At 41.8% G+C, this 18170-nt stretch overlaps 1 protein-coding gene across 1 annotated transcript in view; it reads left to right on the forward strand.

The window, feature by feature from the left end:
- The first annotated feature begins 2779 nt into the window (after window positions 1-2779).
- Window positions 2780-18170, forward strand: part of oga (O-GlcNAcase) — a 30942-nt gene continuing 15551 nt past the window's right edge. Inside the window, exons 1-12 of the mRNA XM_020494909.2 lie at window positions 2780-3489; window positions 10417-10468; window positions 10669-10766; window positions 11164-11294; window positions 11578-11749; window positions 11853-11951; window positions 12115-12399; window positions 13169-13327; window positions 14762-14949; window positions 15212-15466; window positions 15903-16106; window positions 17581-17755. Coding sequence (XP_020350498.1) covers window positions 3318-3489; window positions 10417-10468; window positions 10669-10766; window positions 11164-11294; window positions 11578-11749; window positions 11853-11951; window positions 12115-12399; window positions 13169-13327; window positions 14762-14949; window positions 15212-15466; window positions 15903-16106; window positions 17581-17755 — 1990 coding nt within the window. The 5' untranslated portion in view covers window positions 2780-3317. The remainder of the gene's footprint in view (window positions 3490-10416; window positions 10469-10668; window positions 10767-11163; window positions 11295-11577; window positions 11750-11852; window positions 11952-12114; window positions 12400-13168; window positions 13328-14761; window positions 14950-15211; window positions 15467-15902; window positions 16107-17580; window positions 17756-18170) is intronic.

Below are 18170 nucleotides of genomic sequence, written 5' to 3' on the forward strand. Positions count from 1 at the left end.
GTTCCTATATTATTACAGAGACGGCATAGTCTCAGAGGCTTCTCAGTGAATATTCTGATCAGACAAACACATACACAAGCAATATACAGTTGAAGTCGGAAGTTTACATACATTTAAGTTGGAGTCATTAAAACTTGTTTTTCAACCACTCCACAAATGTCTTGTTAACAAACTATAGTTTTGGCAAGTCGGTTAGGAGATCTACTTTGTGCATGACACAAAGTAATTTTTCCAACAATTGTTTACAGATAGATTATTTCACTTATAATGCATTGTATCACAATTCCAGTGGGCCAGAAGTTTACATACACTAAGTTAACTGTGCCATTAAACAGCTTGGAAAATTCCAGAAAATGATGTCATGGCTTTAGAAGCTTCTGTCAATTGGAGGTGTACCTGTGGATGTATTTGAAGGCCTACCTTCAAACTCATTGCCTCTGCTTGACATCATGGGAAAATCAAAAGAAATCAGCCAAGACCTCAGAAAAAAATTGTGGACCTCCACAAGTCTGGTTCATCCTTGGGAGCAATTTCCAAACGCCTGAAGGTACCACGTTCATCTGTACAAACAATAGTACGCAAGTATTAACACCATGGTACCACGCAGCTGTCATACCGCTCAGGAAGGAGACGCGTTCGGTCTCCTAGAGATGGTACGAAAAGTGCAAATAAATTCCAGAACAGCAGCAAAGGAACTTGTGAAGATGCTGGGGGAAACGGGTGAAAAAGTATCTATATCCACAGTAAAATGAGTCCTGTATCGACATAACATGAAAGCCCGCTCAGCAAGGAAGAAGCCACTGCTCCAAAACGGCCATAAAAAAACAGTGGTTTGCAACTGCACATGGGGACAAGGATAGTACTTTTTGGAGAAATGTCCTCTGGTATGATGAAACATAATATATAACTGTTTAGCCATAATGACCATCGTTATGTTTGGAGGAAAATGGGGGAGGCTTGCAAGCCAAAGAACACTATCCCAACCGTGAAGCACGGGGGTGGAAGCATCATGTTGTGGGGGTGCTTTGCTGCAGGAGGGACTGGTGCACTTCACAAAATAGATGGCATCATGAGGTTGGAAAATTATGTGGACATATTGAAGCAACACCTCAAGACATCAGTCAGGAAGTTAAAGCTTGGTTGCAAATGGATCTTCCAAATGGACAATGACCCCAAGCATACTTCCAAAGTTGTGGGAAAATGGCTTAAGGACAACAAAGTCAAGGTATTGGAGTGGCCATCACAAAGCCCTGACCTCAATCCCATAGAAAATGTGTGGGCAGAACTGAAAGAGCGTGTGTGAGCAAGGAGGACTACAAACCTGATTCAGTTACACCATCTCTGTCAGGAGGAATGGGCCAAAATTCACCCAATTTATTGTGGGAAGCTTGTGGAAGGCTACCCGACACATTTGACCCAAGTTAAAAATTTAAAGGCAATGCAACCAAATACTAATTGAGTGTATGTAAACTTCTGACCCACTGGGAATGTGATGAAAGAAATAAAAGCTGAAAGAAATCATTCTCTCTACTATTATTCTGACATTTCACATCCTTAAAATCAAGTGCTGATCCTAACTGACCTAAAACAGGGAATGTTTACTTGGAATAAATGTCAGGAACATTGAAAAACTGAGTTTAAATGTAGTTGGCTAAGGTGTATGTAAACTTCCGACTTCAACTGTAGCTAGCTAGATGCTAAATAATTGTATTGTAAACACACACAAAATCGATTCACTTACTCCTGCAAATACAGCAGTCTCTGTGTTTGCCGAGCTGCATCTCTCACCCTCTTTCTCAAGAATAAATACCATATGTCCATCTTCTATAAATTATCTGTCAGTGCAGCTTTTGAGTCAACATGTTGAAATGTAAGTTACTCGAATATGGCTTACTTGTGAGTTCAATAACTCTGAATAACATCTTAATGCGCTAACAACATGTGCTATAGTAATAGCATGTGCTATAGTAATAGTCTCTTGTTCCCAACTTTGCGCGCGCCAAAATATAATTTCTTAGGACAAATCAAAAATGACTTTGGAAAACCACTTTGACTCCTCCTCATAAAGTGCCACCGTACACAGACGTTATGGTTTTAGGCAGCACTAAAAGGGTAGGACACATGATTGGAGTGTTGCCTAGTTTGTTTTACACCATGCCAGCAGAGGAAAAGAGTCGGGCTGAGGCAAAATCAGTCAGGGCTATAGCCCTGAAAGCCAGACTCTGGTGACTCCAATGCCCATGGGACTGGAGATCAGTGGTGTCCGGTGAGAGAAAAGCAGGTTGAGGTTGCCGGGGTTAGAGTAGAACATAAAGTGTTGTATCCTGAAGCAGTGAAGAGAGTGGTAGAGAAAGATGGGTACAGGGTGAGGTTGGCGGCAGCTGCATTGAAGTATTCGGGATTGAGAGATTTTACTGCAGAAGATTTGCAGGGGGTGTTGAGTGGTAGTGTTCTGTCCTCCCAAACCGTTGGCATGGAATAGGATTAGGTAGGGGTAAATTGTAGAATGGGGTGGTGCTTTTCACTTTTTTGTGTGGGCTAATAGCTGGCAGGGTAATTCTCCTTTTCCCCAATTTTGTATTACTGGATGTTAATGTTGGTCGGCTGTGACTGGCCTCACACTCCAGTACAGTAGGTGGCAGCATACGCACCCAAAAGTTGGATGCGAACCGCCAACCCAAAGAAGAAGATGTCCACTATCTTGGTTATGGAACTCTACTATCTTGGTTATGGAATTGTGTTTTGCCACAAAAGTCCGGTTGTGACTGGTTTGATCCAGTCTTCTGAGCATGCGCAATCGGTGTAAACAGGAAGAAGCTGCGAAAACCAGGGAAAATCTAGAAGATGAATATATATTCAACGGGGGAAAAAATCATAACGTTCATTGATTACTCGTAATTTTATTATTTTAGCGCACGAATATGTCAACGAATATTATTCTGAATGAAGTATTTTAGCACAGCGGTACACGACGATAGTCAGCAACGTTACATTAGATAGACCTTTTCTTTATTTTTTTACAGATTGGCAACTAACTGAAGCTAGTAGCTTTCGTTTCGTTTTACTAGAAAATAGTTTGCAAGAATCTAATTTGGACAGACAAGTCGAGCAATATTTTTTCACACTGCGGCCTGTGAACAACGCCGGGGATTGTCAGTAAACTAACGTTACACGGTTAATTTCCCCTCTCCTTTCAAGTCGTCCGGATGGCCTGCTAACCTATTGTCGGAGTTTCGGGTCAGACTCCCCTCGTCCAAGCACGTTTTTTTCCCTAAACCCTGTCTGTTGCTAGCTACGATAACAGACAGTCTATAGAAATGGTTCAGAAAGGTAAGGCGGTGGTGGGGACGTCTCAAGTGGAGGTTGAGGCGAGCCCAAGCTCGGGGCCGTCTGAGGCTGGTTCAGAAGCCCCTGGCTCAGTGGAAGAACCGAGAAGCATCGGGGTGGAACTATCGGGCCGCAGGAAATTCATCAGTGGAGTCGTGGAGGGTGAGTAGAACATATTATATTGAAAAAAAAATCACATTGATTTGGTATAGCTAGTGATTTTCGTGTTGTGATGTTGATGCATACAAGATTTGCATACTGGTCAAATGCAGAAAGAATGCCAGAATAATTGTGATTTTGCAGGACACCTATTAACACTCCATTATACTATTAACAACTGCTCAAGGTCGATGACCCATTCAGAGGAACTATTGGATGTCATAATTTTTTTAATCGATCACGGTCTGCTTTCCCAAAAGCATCATAAGGCTATCATTAGAAACTTCGTAGAAGCAATTTAAAGCTGCAATATGTAACTGCTTGGGCCACCTGACCAAATTCACATAGAAATGTGAGTTATAGATCTGTCATTCTCATTGAAAGCAAGTCTATAAGAAGTGATATTGTGTGCAACTGCAGCCCACAATTTGGGGTGTTCCTGCATGTGGGCATTCCACATGCAATTGGATTCATGAACACCTCCCCCTCTCTAGCATCCCATTTAATGTATTATCTGAATTTTTTCGCCTCCCGGAGTCCTTGCTAGCTAGCGGGAGCGAAACCGGTAGACAGTGTTCTTCGCTCCCGCCTGCCGAACACCTGCACTCACTGTAGTTAACAGAACAATGGGAAAACACTGCCTGACAGGCGGGGGTGAAAGGACACTGTACCGGTCGCCTCCCTCCTCCTGCTAGCACAGCAGGTGAGAGGCTGGGGTGACACCAGGAGGAAGGACACGGTCTACCGGTGTATGGCTGCCTAGTTGTCACCCCCACCCCTTCTTCTGGGTGGTTTATCAGCGGCTGGCATACAACGTGATTGTGCATTAACGCCACCTACTGTACTGGAGCGCTCCCACCTCCCGCCTGTCCTAGCTTCAAAATGTACCGACAGAGAAGTATAGAGGGTGTCCTGCATGCCCACATGCAGGAACGCCACAAATTTGCAAGCTGCAATTGCACCCTTCTCCTAGGAATGTGTAGATCTGAGTCACTTTAGCAATTCTACCTACATGTACATATTACCTCAATTGCCTCGTCACCTGTGCCCCCGCACATTGACTATGTACCGGTACCCCCTGTATATAGCCCCGCTATTGTTATTAACTGTTTTATTTTATTTAACTAGGCAAGTTAGTTATGAACAAATTCTTATTTACAATGACGTCCTACCAAAAGGCCTCCTGCGGGGACAGGGGCCCGGGATATATTTTTTAAACAATAAATACAATATAATTATAGGCCAAAACATACAACACTACATAAAGAGAGACCTAAGACCACAACATAGCAAGGCAGCAACACATGACAACACAGCATGGTAGCAACACAACATAACAACAACATGGTAGCAGCACAAAACATGGTACAAACATTATTGGGCACAGTCAACAGCACGAAGGTAGAGACAACAATCCATCACACAAAGCAGCCACAACTGTTAGTAAGAGTGTCCATGATTGAGTCTTTGAATGCAGAGATTGAGATAAAACTGTCCAGTTTGAGTGTTTGTTGCAGCTCGTTCCAGTCTCTAGCTGCAACGATCTGAAAAGAGGAGCTACCCATGGATGTGTGTGCTTTGGGGACATTTAACAGAATGTGACTGGCAGAACAGGTGTTGTATGTGGAGGGTGAGCGCTGCAATAGATATCTCAGATAGGGGGGAGTGAGGCTTTACAGGGTTTTATAAATAAGCATAAACCAGTGGGTCTTGCGACGGTTATACAGAGATGACCAGTTTACAGAGGAGTATAGGGTGCAGTGATGTGTCCTATAAGGAGCATTGGTGGCAAATCTGATGGTCGAATGGTAAAGAACATCTAGCCTCTCGAGAGCACCCTTACCTGCCGATCTATAAATTATGTCTCCGTAATTTAGCATGGTTAGGATGGTCATCTGAATCAGGGTTAGTTTGGCAGCTGGGGTGAAAGAGGAGCAATTACGATAGAGGAAACCAAGTCTAGATTTAACTTTAGCCTGCTGCTCTTTAATTATTTGTTATTCTTATCTCTTACTTTTTTGGGGTATTTTCTTAAAACTGCATTGTTGGTTAAGGGTTTGTAAGTAAGCATTTTACTACTGTAAAGTTTACACCTGTTGTATTTGGCGCATGTGACAAATAACATTTGATCTGTTCTAATTGTTCTCTCTGTTCTGTGTGAGCTATTTCTTAGCTTCCCTTTACTAAGTTTCGATCTTAAGTTTTGTACACCAGCTTCAAACAGCTGAAAATACAATATTTTTGATTATGGAAAATACATTTTACAGCTCTTTTAGATGGTACAATGATTCTCTACACTAGAGAATCTACACTGCTTGTTTTGTCACATAAACTGAAATTAGGTGAACTATTAGAATTTTAGCAACCAGGAAATTGCTGAGTGTTTCCTGCATAGTGCTTCTTTAAATCTTCGAGCTGTTTCCCAAAGCCATTAACTTTGTATTTGAAAAGTTCGTAATCTAACGCCTGCCTCAGACCACTCGTTGAATCAAATCAAATTGTATTAGTCACATGCGCTGAATACAACAGGTGTAGACCTTACTGTGAAATGCTTACTTATGAGCCCCTAACCAACAGTGCAGTTAAAAAATATATATGAATAAGAGACAAGTAATTAAAGAGCAGCAGCAAAAAATAACAATATATACGGGGTTGCCGGTTCAGAGTCAATGTGCGGGGGGCACCGGCCAGTTGAGGTAGTATGTACATGTAGGTAGAGTTATCAATGTGACCATGCATAAGATGACAACAGAGTGGGGGGGGCAAGGCAAATAGTCTGGGTGGCCATTTGACTATTTGTTCAGGAGTCTTATGGCTTGGGGGTAGAAGCTGTTTAGAAACCTCTTGGACCTAGACTTGGTGCTCCGGTACCAAACAGTCTATGACTCGGGTGGCTGGAGTCTTTGACAATTTTTATGGCCTTCCTCTGACACTGCCTGGTATAGAGGTCCTGGGTGGCAGGAAGCTTGGCCCCAGTGATGTACTGGGCCGTTCTCACTACCCTCTGTAGTGCCTTGCGGCTGGAGGTCGAGCAGTTATGCAACCATGCTCTCGATGGTGCATTTGTAGAACCTTTTGAGGATCTGATGACCCATGCCAAGTCTTTTTAGTTTCCTCAGGGGGAATAGGTTTTGTCGTGCCTGCTTCACGACTGTCTTGGTGTGCTTGGACCATATTAGTTTGTTGGTGATGTGGACATCTCTCAACCTTCTCCACTGCAGCCCTGTCAATGAGAATGGGGGCGTGCTTGGTCCTCTTTTTCCTGTAGTCCACAATCATCTCCTTTGTCTTGATCACGTTGAGTGGTAGGTTGTTGTCCTGGCACCACACGGCCAGGTCTCTGACTTCCTTATAGGCTGTCTCGTTGTTGTCGGTGATCAGGCCTACCACTGTTGTGTCATCGACAAATTTAATGATGGTGTTGGAGTCGTGCCTGGCCGTGCAGTCATGAGTGAACAGGGAGTACAGGAGGGGGCTGAGCACGCACCCCTGTGTTGAGAATCACTGTGGCGGATGTGTTGTTACCTACCCTTACCACCTGGGGGCGTCCAGTCAGGAAGTCCAGGATCCATTTGCAGGGGTAGGTGTTTAGTCCCAAGATCCTTAGCTTATTGATGAGCTGTAAGGGCACTATGGTGTTGAATGCTGCACTGTAGTCAATGAATAGCATTCTCACATAGGTGTTCCTTTTGTCCAGGTGGGAAAGGGCAGTGTGTAGTGCAATAGAGATGCCATCGTCTGTGGATCTGTTGGGGCGGTATGCAAATTGGAGTGAACAGCTAAGTGCGTGGTTAGATGTTGTTTTTTTGGTTTATCTGCCTCTCTGTTTTTCTTTGTAATGGCAGTAAAAAATGTATAGCATTTGTTGGCACCTTCAATTATTACAAATTTTCTCATAAATAGTATATTTCAACACTGCCTGCTAAACTAAACCAACCAGAACTCCTGTACATACCCCTTGTGATGAAGGTAGCCAATGGCCTGCTTCTATCTACGATGTAAACACAGCCTCTTGTGAAAACGCTAGCTACTGTCTGATGAAGAGGAACCGATATAGGTAGCTAGCTTCCAGACTGAAATAATAAATATATGTTTGAGTGCATATAAAATATGCAGCGTACCATATCAATGGTCTTGTTCACATGAAGAGGTAACTACGTTGACCATTTAGCCAATTTATTGAAAGCTTGCCAATGTTTTAGACTATCCTTCTACTGTAAATGTCAATTTGTGTTTCATGAGCCATCTCTTTGTCAGTGAGTTCAATTGTTGAATCATGTTTTGGCGTGATTGTCTAATTTCAAGTAACTAACTGCAGGCTTAAAGAAATTCAATCATATACTTTGAATAGAAGCCCAAAATAAAAGCCTGTAGATAGAATGGAACTTTAAAAATGACAGTTGCATATTAGCCAGTACATATGGCATAGCATACCTTGCAATACAATATTCTCTAAAAACAGTTGTACAATGTGCTCTGCAATAAGAAATCCAGAGTTTGAGTTCTAAACCAGCAGCTTCCCTATACCATGGTGAGTGTGCATAATGTTGGATGCATTAGAATATAAGGTATGGAGAATGACAAAGAGCCTGTAGGATTAAAGAAAAAGCAGTTGGGAATTAATGTTTTAGTTTCAAATACTAAATGTTCATTGACTGGGAGTATATTTAGGTGGTTTAAATGATTACATTTCCTACTAACCTTCTAAAAGTTGAGTGCTAAGATCTTGTCAATAAATTCATTATTCTACTAACTACGACTGAGTGCGAGGCATGTTTTCCATAATGTACGTTTCATGCATATACATATCGGACAAAGAACACCATCACACATACTGTTTCACCATTTATTGAGTATGGAGATAAATAGCCAAAGTGTCTTAGGTAGTATTTGAAGTATCTAAATATAGTAATCCATGTATATCAAGTGCTGTGGAGGGCACAATGTTGCAGTCCAGGAATGAGAGCTTTACCACCTATGCCAAAAACCTGGGCCAGTGATGGAGACTGTACAGTCGTGGCCAAAAGTTTTGAGAATGACGCAAATATTAATTTTTACAAAGTTTGCTGCTTCAGTGTCTTTAGATATTTTTGTCAGATGTTACTATGGAATACTGAAGTATAATTACAAGCATTTCATAAGTGTCAAAGGCTTTTATTGACAATTACAAGTTTGATGCAGTTTGATGCAAATACTCAATATTTGCGGTGTTGACCCTTATTGTTCAAGACCTCTGCAATCCGCCCTGAGATGCTGTCAATTAACTTCTGGGCCACATCCTGACTGATGGTAGCCCATTCTTGCATAATCAATGCTTGGAGTTTGTCAGAATTTGTGGGTTTTTGTTTGTCCACCCGCCTCTTGAGGATTGACCACAAGTTCTTAATGGGATTAAGGTCTGGCGAGTTTCCTGGCCATGGACCCAAAATATCAATGTTTTGTTCCCCGAGCCACTTAGTTATCACTTTTGCCTTATGGCAAGGCGCTCCATCGTGCTGGAAACGGCATTGTTCGTCACCAAACTGTTCCTGGATGGTTGGGAGCAGTTGCTCTCAGAGGATGTGTTGGTACCATTCTTTATTCATGGCTGTGTTCTTAGGCAAAATTGTGAGTGATCCCACCCCCTTGGCTGAGAAGCAACCCCACACATGAATGGTCTCAGGATGCTTTACTGTTGGCATGACACAAGACTGATGGTAGCGCTCACCTTGTCTTCTCCGGACAAGCTTTTTTCCGGATGCCACAAACAATCGAAAAGGGGATTCATCAGAGAAAATGACTTTACCCCAGTCCAGCAGTCCAATCCCTGTACCTTTTGTAGAATATCAGTCTGTCCCTGATGTTTTTCCTGAAGAGAAGAGGCTTCTTTGCTGCCCTTCTTGACACCAGGCCATCCTCAAAGTCTTTGCCTTACTGTGCGTGCAGATGCACTCACACCTGCCTGCTGCCATTCCTGAGCAAGCTCTGTACTGGTGGTGCCCCGATCTAGCAGCTGAATCAACTTTAGGAGACGGTCCTGGCGCGTGCTGGACTTTCTTGTGCGCCCTGAAGCCGCCTTCACAACAATTGAACTACTCTCCTTGAAGTTCTTGATGATCCGATAAATGGTTGATTTAGGTGCAATCTTACTGGCAGCAATATCCTTGCCTGGGAAGCCCTTTTTGTGCAAAGCAATGATGACAGCACGTGTTTCCTTGCAGGTAACCATGGTTTATAGAGGAAGCACGGTGATTCCAAGTACCACCCTCCTTTTGAAGCTTCCAGTCTGTTATTTGAACTAGAGGTCGACCGATTAAGATTTTTCAACGCCGATACAGATTAAACGGCCGATGTTTTTTTTTTTTTTTTTTAAATGTATTAATTTATATATATATATATATATATATATATATATATATATATTTTTTTTTATATATACAAACATGTATTTGTAATAATGACAATTACAACAATATTGAATTAACACTTTTTTTTAAAACTTAATAAAATACATCACTAAAATGAGCTACAAAAAACACTGCTAAACAACAGCCTCTTGCTACACTATGTGTGGCAAACACTGATCAAGGAGGAGCCTGATGCAACACCCATACAGTCTTCAGGGCACACACATGGCAGCTGAATGTACACAGCCAGGGGAATAGATAGGGGTGGATGTCTGCAGGCCTGGAATGTTTGCTGTGTGTGTTAAAGGGATTCTGCGAGATTCTGTCATTTAAGATTCTTTAATTTCTCTACTTACCCAGAGTCTGATGAACTCGTGGATACCGTTTTTATCCAGTCATTGCGCTCACTAGTTAGCTGAAGTTTCGCGAGATAATGCTAACTTCCTACATACTGCACACTGAGACATTCAAATAGCATCCACACGCCTCTGGGTTAGTAGAACAAGGGCTTAATTGACAATCTTTCTTCTTTTGTTTGCAACAGGCTTCTATGGCCGGCCATGGACAATGGAACAAAGGAAAGAGCTGTTCAGGAGGTAATTTAATGGTTATGTACAGCAGGCTGGCATAAGGTGTTGAATAGTGCTCTATCATAATGGGATCAGTGAATGTACTGAAGTTTTCAATATCATCAAATTAGAAATCGCTTAAATCAATTTAGTCAATATGTTCTGTGATAAACAAAACAAACCATGTCACACAAAGCCTGTGTTAATCACTATGTGTTGTTCCCCAGACAGCAGAAATGGGGCTTGAACACATACCTCTACGCGCCTAAAGATGACTACAAACACAGGATGTTCTGGAGAGAGATGTACTCAGTAGAAGAAGCAGGTAAGGTTGTCTCATCATGGCCATGGATTGGACCTATTCCTGTCACATATACAGACAAATATGTAATAAACAAACAAAAGTGCACAGGTGTTGCTGCTTGTGATTGTTGCAATAGTGCTCTGCTTTGATAAATAAGCTTGCTCTGAAACGCGTCAGCATGAAACATTTTCGAAGGGAATTAAGTTGCCGCCTTGAACCTACTCATAGCATTTGTTTTACATTCCTATGTCTGAGCACCCTTTCAGCATTTCAGGACATATTTGAAATATTAGCTACAATACAGCGATGTAATAAACAAACCGTGCCTCACATATTTCACATCCATTCTGAGTGTGTGTGAGTGGATGTCACGCTGATGTGAAATAGTATCTGAAACTAATGCATCTCTCTCTTATAGAACAACTGATGACCCTGATTAGTGCTGCAAAGGAGTATGGGACCGAGTTCATCTATGCCATCTCCCCAGGCCTAGACATCACCTTCTCTAACCAGAAAGAAGTGTCCACACTCAAGAGGAAACTGGACCAGGTAACCAACTGTAAAAAAAAAAGTTTTTTTAAATGCATCTCTCCTTCCTCCTTGCAGACGACGCACTACAATAACTCCTTATGTGCTTATAGAGATTTTAGGATTGGGTTAGAGGAGTACTGTCTTGCTAATAACGATAATCTTTAACCACAGTTAAGAATGCAGGCCTATAGTCTAATCTACATCCTTGATGAAATACATAGCCTCTACATCCTTGACGGTCTGCACTCACTCGTTTGCCGGAGTCTTAACATAAAATATAATTATTCATTCTCTCCATTAGGTAACTCACTTTGGCTGCAAGTCATTTGCCTTACTGTTTGACGACATCGACCACAACATGTGTCCCGCCGACAAGGAAGTGTTCAGCTCCTTCGCCCATGCCCAGGTGTCCATCACCAATGAGATCTTTCAGTACCTGGGAGAGCCTGAGACCTTCCTCTTCTGCCCCACAGGTAACAGGTAACCCTGTATGTTGTTACTGAAATTTGTTCTAGATTCAAAGTTGAAGGAAGATGTCAATTTCATGTATGTTTTTCATTGTCTCCCTAAAACCAGAGTACTGTGGAACGTTCTGTTACCCCAATGTGGCCCAGTCTCCCTACCTGCACACAGTGGGAGAGAAGCTGCTTCCTGGTATTGAAGTGCTGTGGACAGGTACAGTAGATCCAAACTAGTTCATATCCAACATGTTTTGGCACTCATTAGATGGAATTAACCTTACCATTATAAGATAAAAACACAGTAACGGACCGTGTAACATATTTTTTTATATACTTTAGAACTTGCATGACTCCTACATCGGACATTATTTTTCTAGGTCCTAAGGTGGTATCCAAAGACATTACAGTGGAGTCCATAGAGGAGGTCTCTAAGATCCTGAAGAGAGCTCCGGTAATCTGGGACAATATCCATGCCAACGACTACGACCAGAAGCGTCTGTTCCTGGGGCCGTACAAGGGGCGCTCCACAGAGCTCATCCCCCGCCTCAAGGGGGTTCTCACCAACCCCAACTGTGAGTTCGAGTCTAACTTCGTGGCCATCCACACCCTGGCCACCTGGTACAAGTCCAACATGAACGGAGTGCGCAAGGATGTTGCCATGAGTAAGTCTGACTTGATTTCTGGCACATTCGGATTCGGGTACTATGAAATCACACATAATATCATCGTCATGGGTACGTCTGACCGGGGTGGACTTAGTTTATTTATTTATTCACTTACTTAATTAGATTTATTCGTCAGGGAAATGATGTTCTGTAATGTGCTCGATTGAGCTAAAAATACACATTTCTTAAAGCATGGATGTACAGCTTTGGTTCTCACGACTGCTGTGTGTGTTGGTTTTCATTGTTGTCCTGAATCTGAGAGTGTTATTGCCAATTAATGACGACAATTGAGTGAATGTTTTGGTATTTGTAGAGTAGGGTCACTCACCGTCACACAAGGTACACGAAGTGTCTGCCAAAGTCTTGTGTCTGTTTGGTTTTTAAGAATGACAGAAAATATTATATCTATCCTCGAAAGAGGACAGCGTTGTGTCTATTCAGATTACATGGCTTTCAATTAAATCCAATCACGTTATTGATTACTCCAATAGAGGAAGGGAAGGAGGCACTTTCACAGTATTCAAACAGGCCTGTACATTACACCTGGTAATGGTGATCTGTTTGGTGATCAGTGTGGCAGCCCCCCGCACCTCTCCAAAACCTGAATGTGTCTTTCGAGGGGTTGGGTTAAAAGCAGAAGTCAAATTTCGGTTGGATTTTGTGTGAAATGTACCAATAAAGTCATATTAATCTTATTTATCTCTCTTCCTCCTCTCTCTCCCTTCCCCCCTCTCTCTCCTTCCTCCATCCTCCTCCCTCCTCTCAGCGGATGGAGAGGACAGTACCGTGTCTATCCAGATCAAGCTGGAGAATGAGGGCAGTGATGAGGAGTTAGAGACAGACATGTTGTACAGCCCTCAGCTGGCCCTGAAACTGGCTCTCACAGAGTGGCTGGGGGAGTTTGTAGTGCCTCACCAGTACAACAGTAAGAACCGTCACCTACCTATCATCTCTCATTTATACAACTGGTGGGTCTAATCCTGAATGCTGATTGGTTAAAAGCACATTCCAGCCGGTGTCTGTTCCACAAGTTACCATCGGCTAAATCTATGATGTTAAAATGCATATTTACTCTGTTCCCCCTGACTGTGCAATCTACTGTCTCATTAGCCCAGTCGGGCACTTTATAAACTTTATCTCCTATAAAAGCATCTTGACGTTATCTCACGTTTCTTTTAGACTAACATTTTATTTTCAACAGCGGAGATTTGTATAAACCTTGCTGTCTGTCTCTGACATTTGCAACATTGTTTCAATATTCAAATTTGATCTCCAACTGTCCCATAGTAATGAACGTGTCGGGGTCGGGACTAGACAGAGGAAGGCAGCTTTTCTCAGCCAGTCGAAATCATGAATCAGCTGGCATATTTTTTTATGGATGTATGCAAACTAGACTGCTAGTTTGCAGTCTTTCCTGCTTCAGTTTAAAGATATTGTATTAGCTGTGTTGTTTACTAGCTCCTCTGAGTAACAGTGTCCTGATGTGAGAGTCCATTTTCTATGCCAGGTGAAATCGTGCCTCATTATCTTATTGTTCAGGATGTATCCAAATAAATTTCACTAGAAAACAGGTTATGCAAAAGCAGCTACTGTTGTTATTTTGTCTGCACTGTTTGACATGACTGTAAGTTAGCCGTAGTTGGCTTGCTTTTTTTATATATACATTTTTTATTAGGGGATGGATCAGCTTTAATATTGCGTATAGATTGTTGCTTTGTAGTTGGCTAGCTAGCAAGGAAGGGATAAGAACATTGCCAGCCAGTATGGCAATGGAACATTTTAGAACAAAGAATTGGGTCGCGTCCATAGATATAGAACAAAAAGACTGAACGACTGGGTCGCATCTCTGTCAACAGAGCCAATAGAACGAACGACCAGCTGGCTTGGGTAGCAACCCTAGACTTGTGTTGGGACTATATCTTGTGGAAGGATGAAATAGTATGAATAAATGCATCAAAATAATGTTTTTAATTAAAAAATGTCAATCATTATTAGAATATTTTGGTAACCCGTTGTATAAAAGTGACAATGCCCTTGAAGCCAGTGTTTGGATTATATATTGGAACGATTTTCCAGCCCTCGACTTCGTCTTGGGCCTAAACACCCGTGCCAATATGTCCTCCGATCACCTGCTTCTCTGGCATTGTCACTTAAATAACGTGTTTGTTTCCTTACTTCATACTGTATCATTTGAAACCATGGTAAATGTCTCTTGAAAAATTCAGCACTGGATTTTAAACACTTATTTCACTCATGCATTAAAGCTAGCCATTCTATTTTTGTCTAGTATGTTGATATTTGTTATAAAAGCCTCTTGTATAGCATGTTGACAATGTCTCTGATCTTGTCTCCTCCCCAGGTCGCCAGGTACCCCACAGCGGAGCTAAGAGTTCAGCTATTGATGTGTCATCACTAGGTGCCTCCTCCCTCTGCTCTGCTACTACAGTCACTACAGTGTTCCAACAGCCCATCATGACCCCCACAGGCGCCCCTGACCCCAACAACCACCCCATGGCCAAGAGACTGCAACAACAAGAGGTGGAGGAGGTAGTTACTGATTTAACTTAGATCATTTTTATATTAGATAGGGTAGAACATACAGTATGCAGTGCACATCCAATGGTTTTAAGTTGGTTTCCCTGGTTTGTCTCTGTTGTGCCAAGTCTCACAGTCTACATACAGTACAACAAAACAAAATATTTCATTACAACTGATCAAGAATAACACACAATTCTACATGGGCTCACCAAGATGGTGACGCAATAACTTGTTTCCTAAAAGTTTTCTAAATGTTTCCAATGTTGTTCAGGTGGATGTTGAGAAGAAGGACTCTGATGAAGAGCCCATGGAGATGGTTGTGGAGAAACCAGATGAGACGGACCCAGAGTCAGACCCTGTAGCGGAGGCTGCAAATGAGACCAAGAGCAGCCTGGTCCTTATAGACAAGATGGCAGAGGATCTGAAGCCCATGGACACAGACAGGGAAGTCCTGGTTCTTGAGTCCAAGTCTCCAGAGGAGGACATTGACATGGCCCCCATGCAAACAGACGAACAGCTCAAACAGGTAAGTCGTTTGTGTGCGTGTTGGAACTGGGTTCAAAGTATTTTCAAAACAATTCCTACAAATAGCTTAGTATTTGAAACTATTTTCAAATACATTATTTCAAATACCAGACCTGGGTTCAAATGCATGGGAGTATTTAAATATTGTATTTTAAAATACTCAAATACACAGACAAGTGTATTTTAAAATACATGCCAATACTTTCCAAGTGTATTTCCAAATGCATTCCAATATTCAACTACTTGTATTTTCAAACAAGAAATATACAAATACTTACTTTCAAATGTCTTTGCGTCGGGAATATATCTTAAATAGTGTTTGAACCCAGTTCTGGTGTGTGTGACGTACGTATGTGTGTGTCTGTGACTCAGATTTTCCAAAGTGATTTTCAATTAAGTGACTTATGTTTAAACAATTACTTGTATTTGTCTTTCAGGATGTCTTTGTACCTGGTCCCAATGAGAAGGCATTGTACACGGCAGAGCCTCTCTCTCTGGAGGACCTGACCCTGCTAGCTGAGCTCTTCTACCTGCCCTATGAATACGGACCCAAAGCCCTGCACATGCTCAAGGAGTTCAACTGGCTACGGGCCAATAGCAGCACCGTCAGCGTCAACTGCGAGGGCAAGGAACCAGAGAAGGTAGGTGTAGGGGATGGGTAGTTAGGAGGGAAATTATCCCTAAATTAGCCTTGTTAGTCATTAGTTTTTCTTTCTTATATTCAGAGCTATGAAATATTCAGGTGTGGTGGTGATCACCACTGCGGTATAAAATGGTAGTTGTGTAGTACCTTCATGCAGCCATTGGGGGTGGGTCTAAAACACTGAAACTGTATCCATGCTGTTGGACACACAATGTAAAATCTCCTCACGGAGATTACCGTTTTGCCGTGTCGATATATTTAGTTCTAACTAAGGCTGTGGATGAGGGGTCGCTCAAGATGGCGGCATGAGAGGTCGTAAAATTTCTAGCTGAGGAACAATTTTAGAGGTTTCTCACAAAGTTGTTCATTTTAAGCTGTAGTTGCAACAAAAACAGAGTTTGGACACACCTACACATTCAAGACTTTTTCTTTACAACTTAACAACACATGGAGTCATGTAGTAACCAAAAAAGTGTTAAACAAATCTAAATATATTTGGGATTCTTCAAAGTAGCCACCCTTTACCTTGATGACAGCGTTGCACACGCTTGGCATTCTCTCAACCAGCTTCATGAGGTAGTCACCTGGAATGCATTTCAATTAACAGGTGTGCCTTGTTAAAAGTTAATTTGTGTAATTTCTTTCCTTAATGCGTTTGAGCCAATCAGTTGTGTTGTGACAAGGTAGGGGGGGGGGGGGGGTGTTATACAGAAGACGGCCCTATTTGGTAAAAGACCAAGTCCATATTATGGCAAGAACAGCTCAAATAAGCAAAGAGAAACGATGGGGAAAGAAATTTCTTGTGTCAAAAGAGAGAAATAATATAACATCATAAAGGGAATAATGGATTGTACAAAAAAAACTGATCTAACTAATCAGGAATTACTGGAGTTATCATCACTGCAAATGCAGTTAGACTGTATCTACGAGGAAAAGGCCCAGGGAGCATTTGTAAGATCCAGACAAAGATGGATGGAAGAGAGAAATACAAAATATTTCTTTAATTTAGAAAAAGGGGCAGGCGGAATGACTTCTGATGTAAATGAATGATCAAAAACTCCAAATGAAAATCCAAAATAAATCTCTCAGCATGTTTCCCAATTTTATCAGAATCTGTATACATCAGCCCAGTCAACTTCCAATATGGATTTTTTGGGGGGGCAATGTAGCAAACACCGCTAAGAAGATTTGTAATTATTTATCTGTTATCTGAAACAGATTAGGAATATTGTTTGTGATGATACATTTCCCTCAGCAAGATTGTTTTGGTTGAATATCTATGGTATATACAAAGGGGGAAAGCATGGAAAATATTGTATCAGTAAAGGAAGCTTCATTTAAAATTATACATCGAATTTTGGAAAGATTCAAGCTGAATATTGACTAATTGTGATTTCTGGGGGTGTGTATTTAAGATTCTGTTTAAAGAGATAGGGTGCCCTAAAGAACACCACCCTGTTGTCTGCCCCCAGGTTGCGGAGTGGAAGTGCCGGGCTGAGAAGTTTGAGGAGATGTGTTGCTCGGTCATCCAGATGTTCACCAGGCTCTCTAATTCAGCCAACCGCACCATCCTCTACGACCTCTACCCCTACATCTGGGACATCAAGAGCATCACCTCCATGGTCAAGTCCTTTGTCCAGTGGCTAGGTACGCACGGACACACACACACGCTCACACATCCACACTCATATTAGGCAGGGCAAACCCGTTTTGGTGATTTCTGATATATCATCAAAATAAATCAATCGCGGCACATTTTTGGAATCATTCAGCAGTTTTTACCCGATTAAGTACAATGCCATTGGAAATTAATGCTGACGCTGCCTCCGGTTGACATTACATTTTCATAAATAGCCCAATGTCAAAACAATTTGAATCTGTCCAAATCAATAACTAATATGCAGAAACAGTTTATGACACTTAGAACATTTTATGTTTCTGTTTTCAATCTACACATGCATGTACAACAATAGTAATCAATAGTAATCAATCACCAAAAATACAGTTGTCTTGACAAGTGTCAATAAATCACTGAAATAGCGAGGAAATCATGTTGTACATG

This window comes from Oncorhynchus kisutch, linkage group LG11 (assembly GCF_002021735.2).
Source record: "Oncorhynchus kisutch isolate 150728-3 linkage group LG11, Okis_V2, whole genome shotgun sequence".
NCBI lineage: Eukaryota > Metazoa > Chordata > Actinopteri > Salmoniformes > Salmonidae > Oncorhynchus > Oncorhynchus kisutch.